Here is a 19801-nt window from a genome sequence, read left to right on the forward strand (position 1 = left end):
AATCCACTAAATCTTCAAAAGCTTACTAAACATTCCATGGGTGTTGTACCACCCCTCACGTAGATTATAAACCTAGAACAGATAGAAGCTTTCCGTTGTTACCAAATTTCTCTCCTAACTAAAATAACCTCTTTGAAACTACATATCCAAGATGAAAGGAACTGGTGAATATGAGAGTGACTGGACATTCCCACCCACAAATCAATTCCAGCTGAGCCTCCTTGGCCATTTTGAAATTAGAACATTTGCAGTTATAGCTTTGAGTAACATCAGATCATTTCATATCTCAACACTTAAGGAGCACATGTTTACTTGGCAACCATATGGAAATAGTTGACTTTGGAATGTTCTTCTGGAATGTTTTTAATGTTGCTATCCTGTGCTTACTTATTCCCATCCAACATTGGCCAAGTCCAAATCTACTTACCATTTTCAGGTTAAATTAAATCGCCTAGGTGCAGACATGAACAGATAGTCTGCTTACCACCATTAATTTAATGTGACTGTTCAAAGTTATAACAGCACTGAAAAAGTGATTTATGACCATTTTTCACACTTAAGACCATTGCTGCATCCCCATTTCAGGTGATCAAAATTTGGATACTTGACAACTGGTTCATATTTATAACAGCTGCAGCGCAGTGGGCTCTATTGTCGTCATAGGTTGAAGACTGCCTGTACTGTGATTTCATATTGTCCAAAATGCCTTTCCTCAATTGTTTTATAACTGTTGTCGAAGATAGACTGGGGTGACAGTTTGAAGAACAACTATACCTCACTCAAATCAATTGCTTTAAGATTCAATAAAGAACACAGTTAAATATCATTTGCTTAACTTATTGGGACTGCATTATTCAGCCTTTGTTAATAAAATAACGAATGTTGGTGATTTTTCAAATTAATATAATGGAAGCAGAATGGCATCCAAAACAAAAACAAAAAAACAAAAGTAAAGAAAACGAAGAGGGTCAGGCAACTGTGTAAACAGTGCTATATTGGGTTTAAAAAGTCTATTTTTAATTTTTCAGTCCAAATCTTTCAAATAAAAATAAATTTGCTTTTGGTAATGAGGATTGGAAACACCCTTTTCCAAGAAAAATAAACATAAACCTGCTGCCTCGGGCCATAAGCTCTTGTTTCACATTTTAGTTTTAGCATAGCACCGAGTCAGTCTATACATAATATGCCATTCCATTCATAATAGCATAGCGTTAAAATCCACCAACATACATTCCTGTTTTACTGGATAAGAACACTGGCTCTCCATCCCTGCATTCTTCTCTCCCTCTGATAAACCAGTGCCATGCTTTCCCTTATTTAGTCAGAGACATCTCTGCTGACTGCAGGCTTTCAATGCGTCATTTACACCATGCTCCACCCGTGTCTCCCGAGGAGACTCCCATTGCTGTCCATGTCAAGGCGAGGTGAAATGCTGAGCACATTGGAGATATAAGTTGACAGTGCTTAGGAGTGTGATTGGCCAGAAGTGCCCAGGAAAGTGATACCAAGGCTCCAAATTCAAGGCTTAGCAGCTTCGTTATTTTAAGGGAGAGCTTGGTGTGCTCCGTGACACAGGGAACACAAATGCACAGAAAAGTCCCTTTAGAAGCAGGACAGTAAAAGAGACAAAAAGAAAGCATACGAAATATGGAAAGCTAAGGTTTCGTTTTTTTTTTTCTTCCATTAAGTTCTGTTTGATTCTCAGAGAATGCCTGGACAAGTCCTTGAAGTTTTCTTGGCAAGACTTTGCAGAAGTGGTTTGCCATTGCCTGCTTCCTAGGGTTGAGAGAACATGACTAGCTCAAGGTCACCCAATGGCTTCATGCCTAAGGTGGGATCAGAACTCAGCCTCCAGGTTGTTGACCTGATGCCTTAACTGTGCACAAAATTAAACCTCTTAAGATTTTAATACTTCTGTTTGTTTCCTGAGGAATAGAAAGCAGTAGGTGAGCTTGGCTCACTGTAAAATGGCTTGTATTTGATGGTTCCAAATGGAATAATTCTGGCTGGTTTTGTTATTAATGGTTTTGGATTAATGGAAAGGTAAAAGACCGAATGGGATCATGTGGAAGGCTATAGTGGTAGTCCTCAACATACAACAATTAACTTAGCAACCAGTCAAAATTACAACAGCAGTGAAAAAAGTGACTTATGACCAATCCTTGCACTTAACAACCATTGCAGCATCCCCATAGTCATTTAATCAAAATTAGGGCAATTGGCAACTGGCATATATTTATGAAGGTTGCAATCATGTGATCACCATTTGCGACTTTCCCAACCAGCGCCTGATAAGCAAAGTCAATGGGGGTGGTGGTGGTGCTGGATTTGCTTAATGACCATGTGATTCACTTAACAACTGCAGTGATTTGCTTAACAATCACAGAAAAAATATTATAAAATTGGGCACGACTCAGGTAGTAACATCACTGCTTAGCAACTAATCCTAACTGTAGTCATAAATCTAGAACTCCCTGCACCGCCTAGTAAATGTCAATAAAAGTCTTGTTCTGAAAAACAATTGTGCTCTTGCAAAATCTATATAATGTAATGGAAGTGAAAACACTACTGTTAAAAAGAAGAAGTAGGAGTTTCTCCTTTCAATGGGGCAGATCCTTCCATCTTTAAACAGAGAGATCCAAACTACTGTACAGTCCTTCACATGAACTCTGAGAAGCTAGACAAGTGCATGCTAAATCTATTTTATTTGTTAAGGTTTTTTTAAAAAGAGAAATGAGTAAAACAATTTTTCAAAAGGCCTTAACTGAGCAAGTGCCCTCCAAATATGTTCATGTGTGCATGCCTTTGAGTCTGTGTTGACTCCTAGCAACTGCCAGGACAAGTCCCTGCAGTTTTCTTGGCAAGATTTCAGAAATGGTTAGCTGTTGCCTGCTTCCTAGGGATAAGAGAGAATGACTGGGCCAAGGTTGCCCATCTGGCACTGTACCTAAGACAGGACTATTATTCAGGGTTTCTCAGTTTCTAGTCTGATCCCTTAACTACTACATCATTGGTTCTCTGAATTTGTTATACAGTACTATAGTTAAACAACAGCTATAGTTAAACCCATCTGAAAGACATATGATAAAAGAAACATTCTTATTGTTATAACTGATTTTGGATTATACAGTATATGTCATGAGACTTCACTTTATAAGGTCTTAATTCTTATTGTAATGATGAAAAAAACTGCCCAAAGGAGAACAACAATGTTTAATAAGAATACATACTGAAACTAACACCAAAAAGAAGCAAGTTGTTTAAATATACAGTGATGCATTTTAGTTGCTGAGAATTTTATTTTTCATCAACATCTTGTCATAGCTGCGAATTTTTTTAAAATATTTGAGCAATTCAGTACAGTACTAATTACAGTATTAAGAGCTAGCTTGGTTAAGTTGTTAAACTAGAAACTGGGAGACTATGAGTTCTAGTGTTCTTAGGGTTGACAACTGGGTGACTTTGAACCATTCACACTCTCTCAAACCAACCCACTTCTCAAGGTAGTTATTGTAGGAAAAATATGAGGTGAGTTATGAGTTGTTGAGTTCTACAGCATAAAGATAGGATTATAAATATAATAGTTGAATCCAAAATGCCTTCAACAGGTAGGGTTTTTTTTAAAAAAAATCATTATTATTCCATAAGACAGTTGATGAATTAAGAAAACCAAAGATGGAGGCTTTTATCTCTGGCCTCTATAGGGCAAGTAAAAAATCTGCATGGTGGCAACCATTTTATGTGTGTGTGTGTGTGTGTGTGTGTGTGTGTGTGTGTGTTTTCTTAAGTTTTCACGTGTCCTTACATGGATGGTATTCAGCTTTCTTCGGGTATTTTCCCACATCATTGTAGTTGTGCTTTTAAAATTGTAGCAACGTTTTGGCAGAACCTCATCTGCCATCATCAGGCTTCTGTATTGTGTCCATCTGTGAGTCAGGCCCCCTGTTGTTTCAGTTATTTCAGTTTTAAATTTGGGGCTAGCTTACTGCTGTGCCAGAATGGTTTTTTCTTCATCCTGATTGGTTGGGAATCTTGGTCTGTGTTTATTGGTCTTGGAATTTGCTGTGTTCTGCTTGATTGGTGTTTCTAATATCTTCTGTCTGTTTTGTGGCTCTTTTTGTGTCTTGATTGGCTGGCAACATTGTGTCCCTGTACTGGAGGCTTTTAGTGCAGCTTGGCTCTGAGTGAATGGAGGGCTATCATTTGTTAGGAAACTGGGTTTCATCTGGGTGCCTGGTTGGGGTGTGTTTGAGCTGGAGGTATCAGGGGGGATCTGTTTGTGCCCAGGTGTTTGCCTGGCTAGTGGTGTGGAGATTTTTTTGTTTGTGAGTGCAGGCTTCCAAATAATTGACAATCTGGTGGAATCATCTCTTCTATTCATGCTTTCAGGTCTTCTCTATGGCTTCTCTGATAATTCTGTGGCTGGGGTTTTCTATAGTGGCTAGGGTTTTGGTGCCATTGAAGTTGATGCTATGACCTGTGGCTTTCATGTGTTGGACTAGTGAGGAAGTGTGTTCCAGCTTTTTTACTGCATTTTTGTGTTCATCCAGGTGGGTACTTATTCTTCTATTGGTCTGTCCAATGTATGTGGCTGGGCATGATGCACAGGGGATTTCATATATGCCTTGGTCAATTTCTAGGTCAATGTTATCTTTGGGGTTTCTAAGGATGGCTGCTATTTTTCTGTCTGTTTTGAAGGCAGTCTTGATGTGATGTCTGTGTAGTATCTTACTGATTTTGTCTGTAGTACCTCCTAAGTAGGGCAGGACAGCTGTTCCATAGGTCTGTTCATCTTCTGGGTCTCCATTATGTCTCAGTGTGTTTTTGTGGATCAAGCCGGTGATTTTGCTTTTGTGGAAGCCGTTGGCTGTCAGTACTTTAGTCAGGGTGCATAGTTCAGTCTTTATGTGTGTCTTATCTGCCAGGTGTTTGGTTCTAGCAATTAGTGTTTTGGCCAAGGAGTTTATCTGTGTTGGGTGGTGGTGGGATTGGGCGTTGGTGTGTGTTTTCTTCTGGTATATGGTGTGTCCTAATGTGCCATCTGTTTTTTGTAGATTAGTACCCAGGCACCCAGATGAAACCTAGCTTCCTAACAAATGATAGCCGTCCATTCACTCGGAGCCAAGCTGCACTTAAAGCCTCCAATATATAATTATATACAATATATAATATAACCATATATAATATTCCAACAGAGGTTATATCATGCATTTACATTATACCGGCAATTTTATTTTCAATATCTTTCCTCATGATCACCAACATAAAGAAATTTATCTTTTCCACCATAAATATATATTGTGTCACATTTCATTAAACATTAAAACCACAATTCAACTGCAGCAGCAGCACTTCAGATTCCCATCAATTCATTGAAACTTAGTGGATTTTCCACTTTCTACTTTTTTACACTTAATGACTTTTTTTATCCCTGTTCTCATTTCTCAAGCTTGGAGATAAACTTTTGATGCTCCCTCACCAATTCTTTCTGTTTTAAATATTCTAAATGATTTGGTATCATCAGAAAGAGTGATAGCTACACTGCTCACTCTTAACCTTGTATGAAGAAAATGGAAGACCTGAACTTGCAGAGTATCTCTGCAAAGCCTCAAACAGCTGCATTTGTACAAGACCTATAGAGGAAGAAAATGGCTCTATGTATCTCCTTTCTTTTGCTCAAAAGTTTCCTTAATAGGAAATTATGTCCAACCCGTGCTAACAGAGAAAAGCATTCCAATCCCTGATGTAAACCACTCAGAGTTCCCCCTTTGATTTGAAGTGTAAATAGTGCCTTTTATAAAAAGAGCTTTTTATAAATGGCCCAGTGCCACTCCAACATCATTATTCATAGCCTTGTAGCTGCTCTTCTTGCACATGGAAGTTATTCACAGCAGCAGAGTATCCCCTGTGTTAACATGAATAGAGTTTTGTTCTTTCCACAAATGTGATCAACTCTTAAGCATTTTTTAAACTCAGCCCACCTTTACATTACAATGTTGTTTCAAAATAGATCTATCCTGAGTCAATATAATATAAATATAAATGGTTGGACTAGATGACCTACAAGGTCCCTTCAAACTCTGATTATGTGTTACCTGTTAAATCTATCCCTGAGGCACTAGAGGCCCAATTTCAAGGACAAAAATACAGATGGGGAAAAGATGTCTTCAAATGGGTCTTCTGTGTAGCGTAATTTTCTGCTTATAAATCTAGGTTTTGTTTTGTTTAATCAATACAGAAAAATATCCATCATATTTTGTGTAAAATAAACTACACAGGCCAATGCTGTCGTTATGTTACTATGGGGTTGAGGGGTAGAGTGCTTTGCATAAATCTCTTTTAAGCTGCTAGTCCAGACAGCCCAATATATCTTTGGTTCCAATGCACCGTTGCACCAATCTGACCAAACTCTTTCAAGGGCTTGTTTTCTGCAGTTTTAAGAAAAGGAACGTTTGGAACACTGCTAGTTAATCAACATAGGATTTGCCACCAATGTTGCAACTCCAGGAGCTCACGCTTAGACACGCAATGCCATGAGTAAGATCCAGTTGATCTCTCTGCAAATACATTGATTCTTGTACTAATTAAACAATCCATGTATTGCATTCAATTCAGAAATGGATGAAAAAGAATTTTATTACGGATTCTGCTGAGAATAAATTTGGAAGCTCTATCCTTAGCAGATCCATAGTGAAATTAATAGTAGTAGAAATGAAGTTGTTATTTTAGTGTCTCAGTTGGTCTTTAATGAGGGGAGGGGTTGTATTTATTACCTGGTCTTTTTATAGTGTATATTGTCCATGCCCATATAACTGTTTCAGTTAAACACAACATTTGTTCTTCTGGAGAAAAACATACAGGATACACATACTTGCTTTATAATGCAAACTACAAGTCTTTTCTATTTTTCTTTAACCTTTAAGATATTTTGTGTATTTAAAACTATGCCAGCCCTTTGCACGCTGTAGGGATCTTGCCTAGCCAAGTTGGATCAGCCATGTGATTATTCAATATAATATTCTTATGATTATTCCAAGAAGTCCAAAGGAGACACGGATGGTTGCATGGAAACATCTTTATGGTTAAAGATGGAAGAGATATCTTGACCCCCTCATGCAGTTTTTAAAAATGTAAATGCAGTCCCATAACATATTTATCTAATTTAGGGGAAATTTCTGGAGATCTGTTTTTAAAAAATCCTTGGAAAATTATATCAAAGCAAAATTCTACTCTCAAAGGTGAACAGATAAAAAAAAAAAAGCAGACCCACACCAGTACATCCAGGCCTAACTTTAAAATGGTTAATGTACTAAATATAACACTAGTATTTAATGATGGGTAAGTGTCTACCTAACAAAATTGCTAAATGTATTTCATGTGTGTTCAAATTTATCTTGAGAATGCTATTCATAAATACTTGTTCAAAATGAAATTGTCTATCTCCATATATTTATGGAAGATCAATACGGTGATCTTTCATGTTAAAAATGGTTATATGGATATTTAATAGAATAATAGAATAAAAGAATTGGAAGGGACCTTAGAGGTCCCAGTACTCAGGCAGGAAACCCTGTTGTCCCAATTTCTTCTTAAACATTTCCCATGTTGGAACATCCGCAACTTCTGGAGGCAAGTCACTCAACTGATTAATTGGTGTAATTATCAGGAAATTTCTCCTTAGTTCTAGGTTGCTTCTCTCCTTGATTAGTTTCCACCCACTGCTTCTTGTCCTGTTTAATTTTAACTTAATTTAATTTAATGTTTTAATTTAATGACAATACTTTGTAGTTGTTTATTCTTTAATATCTCAACATTCATTCTTTTTTCTTTGCAGTGTTGGTCCTGCTTTCTTTTACATATTATGTACTGTACCCAACTCTTCTGCCAAGTCGTGCATACATCTACCCTAATTTGAATTGAAGAGAAAGCAGAAAGCATTAAAATATAGCTCACAATCATATTAATAGTATTAAATTACTTGAATTTACAGTAATTTTACATAAAATGGAAAGCAATTTTAATTTTGGTTTTGTGGTAATACCCCTATCTTCTTTCTTTATTCTGCCCTTATGCAGCATGTAAGTCCTAATTAAATCCCAAGCATATTTGGTCTGTGATGATAGAATATACTCATTGATCCAAAGGAGATGACTCCTCTTAAATTGAGCAGTGTTGCCAGTAAGGTAGTTACTTGAGCCTATAGAGAGGTGAACATTAAAATGGCTAAGTCCTCACAAAGTCTCCTTTGACCTAAACCTTGGCACAGCTTGCATATGGTTTCATTATACTCCTCTAAGGACAATTCACCTACATATTTCTATTCCATCCTTGTCTAGTTTTTGAAATGTAAATTCCCCTTAAAAGGCATGTGAACCACTGGCTTAAAAGGCCTTGGACACTTCTGATTTTTAACATCATGATGACTGAATAGCAACCATCCACATTCTTCAGAAATCTTGCAAGCAGGGCCTAAACTCTTTATAGTTTTCTGAACTGCTCATCCCTATAAATCAGGGATCTCAGCTGGCTAGGGAATTCTGGGAGTTGAAGTCTTCCAGGATTAAAGTTGCCAAGGTTGGAGATCCCTGCTATAAATGGTGGTAACACTAAAATCTAAGATTCAGTTTCTGACATATACTATTACTGTAAAGGATTGCAATAACCACTAAAAAAGATTTGTTAACCAGTGAAGCAGAAAACAACTAACAGTTCCAGAAAAAAAAAGTCCAGTTCAAAGTTCAAGTTATATGAACTGGTGAAACACAAAATGATCTTTCTCAAATTGAAAACATAAATTCAACTGAACTTCTCTAAAAACTTTCATTTTTATTTTATTTGATTCCAAAATGACTTCAAAATGACTCTGGAAAGCTCACAATTCAAACAGCCAGCATTATAAAAATAAATAATATGATATAAAAACCATGTAGCATCCTCCCAAACAATACACCACTGTATAGATATAGAACATGACTAACAAGGAGGCCAAATCCACCCTATCCCAAAGCCTAAAGAAGAGCCAAGTTTTATAGAGCTCCATCAGGATAGGAACCACGTGAATCTCTAAACTTCTAGAACTCTAAACTTTTGAATTTCATGCCAAAAGGCAGGTATTGTGACAGAGAAGGCATGTTTCCTGGATCCTAACAGATGGCATTGTTGAATCAAGAGATAAACCAAATCCACCAGCTCTTACTGGATGGACATACACTATGGAAGACAGTTCATCACTCAGATAACTTGGCCCTTGCCATGTTTGGCTTTGTAGATGATAACCAATACTATGAATTGTACCTACAAATCTCCAGTTCCAGGAAGAAATGCAACTGGTGCACACAATGAAGCTATATGCTTATTGGCCAAAGCTGCCACTTACTCTTTGAGTAGGAATTGTGAATTCAAGATAAGCCCAGATTGTGCACCAATCTTAAATGGAGAACTACAGTCCCATCTATGATTCAAGATGGAAAATCCCCAGATCAAGAGGACTGTAATAACCATTGTCTCTCATAGTCTTACTAGAATTAAGATAAAGGTGATTTCTCTCCATCCAGACCTGTTTATGCTGGCTGGAAAATCCAGGAGCTGAAATCTACGTATGCGAAAATTGCCAAATTGAGAAACGATATAAACTGATGCTTGTGAAGATTATAATTGCATACCTCTGTTTAGTTCAAAATTTTATTTGAAACAAATCTGCTAAGATCTTTGTTTAAAACATTGGAAACATACTGCTAGTAAGAAGGGACAATAAAGAGTCAAGATTTGCCTTAGCTAGAAAACTAAACAATTTGAAATGTTGGTTTGTTTTCCCCCAAAACCATGTTCCCCTATATTAAATACATCTTGACCTGGATGTAGGCAGCAGTGGCATGAAGCTGAATTATAATACAAGACATACAGATTCTCCTTCTATTATCTTTCCAAATTTCTCTATCACTCTTTATGGGTGACATATTAAACACGCTGGATGCAAAAGGCTTTCTTTGATGCAGATATTTAATTTCTGGAAAAGTTATATTTTCTGAAGATCTCTAAGTTGAACCCACTACAAATGGAAGCTCAGTTTGATGAGTATTTTAGGTTTGATCAACAACTGCAAATAGAATTCAATTACAAAAGGGCGCTCGATGGTGCTTGATAGCCATTCAAAAATTCCAAGTTTGTGATCCTTACCTAGAAGCTGCAATCTCAGATTTCTGTCTGGAGATGGCTGCTGCTCTCTGAGCACCTTCTATGCTCCGGTCCACTTTCTGCCTTATCTTTGCACTTTTTAGAGGTATCACCCGTTTCTTCATGCCTTTGATCAATACGTTCATGCGGTATTTTCCTTCTTCCTTCTTCCCATCAGGCAACGTGGTACAACCATATCCATGCCGCACGTTATCCAGCCACTCACCCTCATACTTCAGGCCACTTGATCTCTCACTTATGCCAAACCCTGAACGCTTGTCGTTCTTCCACTCTCCCATGTAGGATTCTGTGGTGGTGGCATCAATATCAGCATCAAAAGGTGGGAAGTCCTCTCCTTCTACTCCTTCTCCCAGACTGGCGGTGGAGGTAGCATCACTACCTGTAGAGCTCATACCACTCTCACTCTTAAGGAAACTGAGTCGACTCCTTTGGCTGGACAAAGAGGTCTTGGAGTCAGATTTCTTGAGTTTCCCAAACAAGGAGCTCCTCCTGAAGAGTCCACCCTTCTTTAATTTGCCACCATCTGCATCTGCATGCAAGCTGAGAGCAAAGCCACCCCGAGTTATGGTAGGTGATATAGGAACATGTTCCTGGTTTGCTGATGGCAAATCATGTTGTAGCAGTGTGCCATTGCTATGCTCACTCCGTAGGGATGTAAGGGAGGTTCTTAGAGGGTTGCGGACCACAGCTGCAATGCCATATGGGACACTTTGACGAACTCCATAACCGTGGCGCATGCCGTTGGTGAACTGGCCCTGATAGGTACCTGAAATCAAAAGTAAGGACTAAGTCAAATACATCAAATTTCTCTGGAATGCATATGAAAGCATAGCTATTCAGGCAGTCACAGCCTCTTCTCTATCTTCTCATATAAATGGTTCCTTATTGCAGAAAAACAAGAAGAGAGCTGTAGCTTCCTTCCCAGTCAACAAATACAATTTTTCCATCCCCTCTGAGATTAAAACTAGCATCGGTACACAGCTTCTGCTGAGGGTGATATTCATTAATGGCATACATAAAACACATCACTAATGAGGGCAAGGTTTGCAAATCTGGCAAATAGGTGGTGATTGTTCTAACCCTTTTTTATATAAAAAGCATATCAGCATAAAGAGCTTGATTTTCTATTAAACAATGAAATTGTCTAACTAGATCTTCAGTATTAAACAATACTACAATTCAAATTGACTTACTATATGACATGGCAAATATGGATTATGGGGAAAACAGTGTGCATTGACAATTTCTCTTCATACATGTATATTCAAGCATGTACACTAGGACTAAAGTAGAGATAGTAAATCATCTCAGAATAAAATAATATCTTATCACATACACACAATATTACTTGCTCTTCAGTTCATTTGCAATATTGCATGCAAGTGTAGAGGAAAGTTGGAGGTTTTTCATTTCATTAGTTTGGTCTCTGAATTCAAATAGTGAATTTTACTAACTTCCATTACACGGGAATGAAGTGGGATGAAAATAAATACATTCTAAAGTTCATTTCTGATGTCAAAAGAAAAGAGTGCTGGCTCCAACAGAATGTCTACTTATTGTTTCTATATATTGTTTACTTTTGGTTTTAATAACTTAATACTTTTTAGATGAGTGGACTTCAATTCCCAGAATTCCCAACTCAGACATTCTTCTGGAAATTAATTCCACTCATTTTAAAATTGCAAAAGTTAAAAAAGATAATGCATTAGACAATTCCCTCGTTGTTATGCCCTTCTACCCAGGGGTGGCCTTCAAAAATTTTAGTAATGGGTTCTCTGCCCGGTTGCTGGGTGGGCATGGCTATGATGGGCGTGGCCTAGTCAGCCTCCTGCACCATGGGGGGGGGATGTTTTTGCCCTCCCTGGGCTCCGAAGGCTTTCCTTGAACCTCTGGGAGGGCGAAAATGGCCTCCCTGGGCTCTGAAGGCTTTCTGGAAGCCAGAAACAGGCCCGTTTCCAGCCTTCCCAAATTTCTGGGAGGCCCGTTTTTCACCCTCCCCAAGCCTCCATGTGTGCCCTGCACTTACCTGCATCCAAAATGGACTATGTGGGGACTCCTGCGAGGGGCTGGTGGGGTGGGCAGGGCCAGTTAGGAGTGGGATTACATAGATAGATAGATAGATAGATAGATAGATAGATAGATAGATAGATAGATAGATAGATAGATGGATGGATGGATGGATGGATGGATGGATGGATGGATGGATGGATGGATGGATGGATGGATGGATATGCTCATATAGATTACATTGAAATAATAAAAAACAAACTAAACATCAAAAGACACATATAGGCACAAAAACAGCTTTAAAATTTCTTTCTTTGCCTCTCATTCCATTGTAATAGGTTTTGTACCTCCTTTTACCAGCACTGCTGAAATATGATATTGATTAAGATTTCAGCTGTAGAGAGAAGATTGCTAGTGCAAAACTTGACAGATTTTTTTAAGATTACTGTTTTTATTTTACATTATTTATTATTTTACTTTCCTTGTATCGATAGTTTTCTCTTGGACTTTAAAAAAATAAGTTCAGGGGGAAATTAGGTGCTTAAAAACCTATAATTAAAAATATTCTATTGACTTGAAATCAGCAACATTCTCTTAAATTAAATCTCATAACCACTTTATTATTTCAATAATACAGGAAAAAGGCGATATAGAATTGGAAACATTAGCTCAGCTCAACGAGCCACTCTTCTTCTGCAAAGCTGTCAATAAATAGCTGAATCCCACCAAGTAAAGTGCTCTGGCTCAAATGAACAGGAGACTCACAAGTGAACAAAATACAAAAAGAACATTTTGGAAATGGAACAGAGAAACATAATCTGAAATTAATATGAAAGTGAATGGGAAATTAATTAATGGACAACAACACCATCCACTTGTGCCCTCCAGAAACAGTTGCTTTTCTATTATAGTGACAAGACAACCTGGCAGCTCTAAGAGTCGTCCTATATACAGTAAGCAAAGACATTCAAATTCTAAATAAAAAACAGCTGGTTCAGAGAATCTCCAAAACTTGTTGAAGTATGAAACATCTATTAAACAGCTATTGAGGTGAACTAAATTTCAACTTAATATTTGCAAAAGTTTTACATATTTGACTAGGGTGTCTAGCATTTCTGTCTGACCTATCTACCTACCTATACCTACCTACCTATGTACCTATCATCTACTATCATCCATCCATCCATCCACCGTCCTGGATGACAATACTCCATGCTTTATCATTCTTTTGTTGTATATATTCTCAGTTGTAAATTATTTAAATGTAACAAAAACCTTCTTTTCCATAGCAAATTTGAAGTTTTCACAGAAAAAGGTTGGTTCCTTTCCCACTAATTAGCATAAAACATTAATTTTCCTCACTTCACAGATTCTATCTTGCTTCATTGTCTACCTTTTGTTGACATGGTTACCTCAGCAACGAACAATACTACTCTCTCAGCCCCAAAACTTTTCTTCTATCCCTCACACACAGTTTCAAATTCCATTCCAAAATTAGTAAGCTACCCTCCCCTACTCCCCATTCAGCTTGGGTATCCTGGAATGAAATATGCTAAAGAAATACAAATATTTATTCCCAGTAAAGAGACACTAGCTCCCCCAAGGATTTGCATTCTCATAGGCAAAGGGCCAAGAACAAATGAAGAATTTTTATGGACTGTGACCTCCATAGCTCACCAATTAGGTCTATCCTATCAACAAAGGACAATAATCCGTAAAGATCTAAAAAAAATACTAGGAAGACAAGGAAGAGTCCAGAAAAAAAGTACACAAAACACAGTGGACAAGACTCTGGAATGAATTACAATAGCGTGTAAACAAGTGAGCACCTTATAGACAAGATTATTGACGATCAATTTCTTCATTATTAATTTTCAGTACCATCCATTATGCTGTAATATTAAGATAAGCCCCAGAAGACACTTCACATAAAAATATCCTTACAAGGTTGTTCCCTTTCTCTCAAGTATATGTAAATTTAACATTTAAGCTAAATTGCTAATCAATGCTATAATTCTTGTAAAAAGGTTAATATACAAAACAAATCACAAGAACAGGGCAAGGAAGTTAGGTACAAAGAAATTACTGCGTTTTGACAATTAAAAAATGGAAATATTGAAATGTCAGGATTCTTTTAAAAAGGAAATAGAATTAGGAAGCAATTTTGCAGAATAGTTATATATGGTATTATAAAGGTGAATTTAATATTACTATAGAGTGTAAGAAAGGAGGAAAGTCAGCTTCTGAAGCACAGAAAAGGATAATTCTTTTTCTATATTCTCCCACCAAATATGAATTAAATAGTAGCATCAAAGGTTGTATTCCAGGATGTATCTCTGAATTTTGATTTAAATATTATACATTATTTGTTTAAAGTATCTATTTTTCTCTCGCTCACTCACTTTCTCTCTCTCTCTCTGTATATATGTATTTATGTTTGTGGGTGTCTCTCTGTATGTGTACACATATGAGCATACGCAGGCACCAAGTTGTATACCTAGTTTTGCAAACTATTCAAAATTGAGGAAGTGTTTAATTCCAGGTATAGTGATACTTTAGAAATTGTGGTGTCAATAGACAATAGTCTGTACTAAAACACATTCTGGAGGATTACATGGCATATTAGGTGCCATTTGCTTTGGTACTGGGTGGAAAAGCTCTTTGATTCATGATCAGTTATTGTAATATTATCTTTTCCATAGATGGATATAAATTAACATCCAAAGGCACCAGATATCTTTGGAGAAATTGGGAAATGAGGAGGTCTTAATGGATCACAAGTTGAATATGAGCCATCAGAGTGATGCAACTGTTTTGTAAAAGCAAATTCAGTCATAGACTTCAAACGAAACAGTGTTCAGATCAAGTGAAATATGGTTCTTCTCTGCTCGGTATTGGTAAGACCAACATAGAATCCAGTTCTTGTTCATATTTAATTGAAGGATTTTAACTGACAGCAACAGATCAGTGATAGCAACCAAGATGATGAAGAGGAGTGGAAAGAAAACAATTATGAGAAACATGGGGAGATTTGGGATATGTTTAAGAGAAAACTGGGAAGACTTGATAATTCTCCACGTATCAAATGGTTGTCATAGCATAGAATTGTTCAAAGGTGTTTCAGAAAACAGATCAAGAAATATTGGGTTTAAGTTACAGATTTTGGATGGACACCAGGAAAAAACATCCTAATTGTAAGAGCTATTTACAATGGAACAGATTCAGAAGGTGATACTTTTCTTTGCTGGATGTTGTGTTTAAACAGAGGCTCGATGGACAGCTATCAGAGTAAAAATGGTGCATTAAGCAGGAAGTTAGATTGGATGTTCTCCAAAGTCTCTTCTAATCTTTAACTCTATGATTATACATGCAGGCAGGCCCTCATAGCGTGGAACAAAAATTTGTATGGCTGTCCAAATCACTTTCAGTGATTCCAAGTGGCTTGCAAAGATAAAAACTCAATATAAAGATAATAAAGAAGCAATAAGCCCCTTTCCCTGCTGACAACTATAAGATAAGCCATTTGATAGCATCCCACTCAGGTGTCCCCAAAACCAGGTCTTCAGGGCCTTGCAAAAGAGTGTCAAAGTGGGGCCAATCTTATGCATGTAGTATCTGGATTTGAATGGAGATTCTACAGTCCACTTTATACTATTGGACTCATCATTTCTAATCCTATTCTAGCATCTGAGGTTGGGGGATGCTAAACTCTTCATTCCATAGCTTGTTTTCATTGTCTTACTAACAGTACTAATAATGAAATCTGTCTGCCATAGTTTAACACTACTTGAGGTAACAATTTTTGGTTGGGTTTAGAAATTCTACTATGGCATGTTTCTGTCCATTATGATTTATTGAATAAACCACAACTGTCTTTGTCTGCAGAACAAGCTAAGCCAAATCCAAACAAATATGATCATGCTAAACTGCAATGTAGTTTCCTTGGGCTAATTCAAATTCTATGTGGGCCTACTGTTGATTTGTTAATGATTGAGTGAAAACCCAGCCATTGCGGAAACCACCTTACAATGCCATGTAAAGACCTCTGGAACAAATATTTCTATCTTAGATATTTTGACATTTGTGCAACAATGGGCTAACATTCATAAGTTGATAACTTTTTTTCAAAGGTAGTGTATTAGTTTATTTCATGATGAATTATAAATTAAAAAACAAGGAATTGCCCTTCAGACTCTCCTTGGAAAAGAACAGAAAAAGGAAAGATTTGTAGCTGTAGAAAATAACTTCATGACAGAAAATGTAATTGAAGCATTCAGGTGTGAAGACAAGCACATTCATCATCAGATTTAGATAATTTTTTTTTCTGAAGCATAGCATATGAATTTTCTTGCTCTTGCTAATGACAATCTGGAATATCCTGCAGATTTGGAAGCAGCTGTGCAGGTAAATTCATCTTCTGATTTCTGGGACATAACTTACTAATGCAATCTTCATCACAACTCATGCCTTGAAAATGCTTAATGTGAGTCAAGAGGTATTGATATAATTTAATACTAGACAGTTATTGTGAATGTCAGTAATATAAATGTCTCAAGTTTTTTTCCAGTTACTAATAATTAAGTCCTACATGTATTCCATATATTGTAATTCAGTCTCATGAAATTCAGTAGCACTTATTAAATTTCATACAGATGAGTATGAGATTACAATTTATTTATTACAGCTATCATTTGAACATTTTGTTCAAATAAGAAGAAAACTTTTTCATATTTCACTTAGAAATCTATTTTTCTCGTTATTTTCAATGGAAAGTAATCATAAGCTGTTCACCCCAATGATATAAAAGTCAAAAAGTCCTAGAATTTCAGATAAACTTACATAGCAAAAATGCACCAATAAGTACATTTTGACACCTGCTGACGAACATTTTTTTCACTTGTATCTAATGGCAGTGCCTCTCTTTCTCATTGCTTGTCTGGTTTTGGTTTTTGGTTTTGCACTTCAACTCTCAACCACAGAATTATTTGTTGGACACTACTAAGCGCTCATTATTTTGTTAAACAAATACAAAAAACTAGTAAGTTGGACTGCCCATAATCCATCAAGACTATGTACGGAATACCTTAAAATACAAATAAATGTGTAAACATATTGTTTAATGATTTTTTCAGTTGTTCTAAACCGAACAATCTTCTTCCTTATCAAGACTCATGACCAGATTATGAAATATACATAACTGCTTGAAAGTTGCCTTGAACTTTCCAGAAAAGTAGTGCAAATATCTGAAGTTTCCTAATGAGCCAGTTATATAATAGCATGATTTCTAGCCACAAACTGTTTAACCATAATATTGAGTTGATACAATATTCCAAACAAGTCACATCATGGCACATCAAAGATTATCTTGCACCAGTGTAATTTTTGCAACTGGTTATGTCCAGAAACATATTTGGTACACTGGATTTTATTAAGTTGTACTCAAGATTTTTGATTCTGTGGCAAGCATCTTGTTTACCACCTCTGCTGGATAAGAGCTGGTACCTACTTCTAGATACTTGGTGAGTTGTATGGCGAATGTTCAACCAATCAGCAAAGATTGATCCATACCATGAAATGAATGCTTATCCTATGAGCTTCAAGTTGACACATCCTGCACTGCAAAGAAGGGTAATCAGTGATGGAGTTATATCAGGAATCAAATTGTAATTGGGCAGTGGACATCAGATAATTAAGCAGTAAAATGCATGTAAGATGCAGATACACAGATTAATTCAGAAATGGTGATGGGAAAGCCAGGTATGTGTGTGTGAGACATGTATAGGACGTATATATAAAATGCAAAGTTTGCACATACACATACTCGTTTATATACAGAGGGAGAACTATGTACATCTTCAGCTGCAATTTAATAAATAAGACACATATCTGGAGATATTAAATATTACATTCTATTCCAAGGCCTTCATGTCACCTCTTTTCAGGAATAAGAACTGAATTATTTCCCCTCAAGATTGCAGCTTTGGGATTCTTAGCCTACATAGTACATTGTGCATGCCCCATCTGGGAAGGAACTGGCAGCCAACCACATCTTAGCCAGTCTTACCTCCATCAGCATAGGTCTCTGTACCATATCCATCTTGCAGCCCGTTATTCCAGGTACCTTCATACTTTGCTCCGTTGCTGATATTTTGCCTTATACCATATCTTCCTTTGAAACCATGGGTCCATTCACCTTTGTAAAGCCATCGTCCTTTGGTTTCAATCCCTAAGCCATGTCGCTTTCCTTGAGACCAGTAGCCCTCATAGGTATTCCCACTGGGCCATGTGTATACCCCTACCACTTCAAAACCATAGTTCCAAGAGCCAGAGTATTCACCCTGACCTTTGGGGCCAGTACAGATGCCATGCCCGTGGGCTTTGCCACCTTCCCAGCCCCCACAGTAGGCTCCTCCATCATCGAAGTCAAACCTTCCACCACTCATGATACACAACCAAAGTCAGAAAGCCACTCTTCTCTTTTGCTCCTCTTTTTCTTCCTTTTCTCTCTTGCCTATTTAGCCAGATTATGGCTCCATTAATGGAAGTATCATAGCCTGATTCAACTGCTGCATAGCCAAGTTCAGCTGAACCATTTTCCAAGAGCCCAAGAAAAGGAAGTTGCTGAGGGATCCAAGTCCCTGTTGGCGGAGGGAGGATCGGGCTAGGGAACTCAGAAAGTTGCGTTGCTTGGTTCTATAGAACCATTACCAGAGAAGGCATGGAGATGTTGATTAGAGATACAAACTAGTCCCCGGTCTTGGAAAGAATAGGATTGAAGTTCCCCCTCAGCTATACAGTTCTAAACTTTACATCCTCGATCAGAGGCCGGAGAAGGGTTGTAATTTTTTTCTCCCTCCACTACAGTAGTTACTGTACTGGCTTTTGTATCATCCTTGCAGTCTCCTCAAAAATCCCACCCACCCCCGATCAATTTCTTTTAAGAGTCCATGCAGATCTGCAGGAGCGCTCTCTCTTTAATCTTCTTGCCGGGCTGTACTTATCCGACGGTTTGTTTCCTCGTTGCTTTCCCTCCTTCCCTTGGTTCCTATGCCCTCCACGAGGTCCTGGCCCCGGACGATGCCACCGGTTTTGCTGCCCCACAGACTGTGCACGGTTCCCAATCTCCTCCAGAGCCTCTTCCTATTTTTCGCCTCCTCCTCCTCCTCCTCTACCAAGGAAAAGGTCAAAGCTGCCCTAACAAGGCCATCGTCTCCCTAGAGCTGCTCCTAAAATAGACCCCCCTCGCCCAGCCCCCTTTCTAGGACCCTTTTACGGAGGAGAGAGGAACCACCCCTTCGGGGCCGGAATAAAAATTAATAATCCTCGAGGAGGAGGAGGCGAGGGACCGAGGAAGCAAGCGTGTACTTTTAAAAATAGCAGCCTGGGAAGCTCTGGGAACGACGAAGCGGGGGAGGTGGAGGAGGGGGTCGCGGTTCTGGGCCGGCTGCTTGCGCCCAAGGTTTTTTCAGGAGGGCTGCGCCAGAAACGGCTTCTCCTAAGCCCGAGGGTGGGAACAAGGAGAGCATGAATGGATCCCTGAACGGAGGCAGGGCTGGAAGGGGCACAAACAACTCGTAAATCTGGGTTTTGTGAATTTGGC

General features: G+C 37.9%; 1 protein-coding gene across 2 annotated transcripts in view; it reads right to left on the minus strand.

The window, feature by feature from the left end:
* Positions 1-19383, minus strand: part of JPH2 (junctophilin 2) — a 55545-nt gene extending 36162 nt beyond the window's left edge. The window contains exons 1-2 of one of the 2 annotated variants that reach the window (XR_015742705.1): positions 18266-19383; positions 10177-10960 (exon numbers count right to left, since the gene is read on the minus strand). Coding sequence is in view for 1 of the 2 variants with exons in the window: in XM_026697535.2 (XP_026553320.1) it covers positions 10177-10960; positions 18266-18644 (1163 nt within the window). In the remaining variant the exon portion in view is untranslated. The remainder of the gene's footprint in view (positions 1-10176; positions 10961-18265) is intronic. The other variant, XM_026697535.2, reaches the window with a different exon arrangement.
* Positions 19384-19801: the final 418 nt, after the last annotated feature.

This window comes from Pseudonaja textilis, chromosome 3, assembly GCF_049901715.1.
Source record: "Pseudonaja textilis isolate UNSWEBS1 chromosome 3, rPseTex1.2, whole genome shotgun sequence".
Taxonomy (NCBI): Eukaryota; Metazoa; Chordata; class Lepidosauria; order Squamata; family Elapidae; genus Pseudonaja; species Pseudonaja textilis.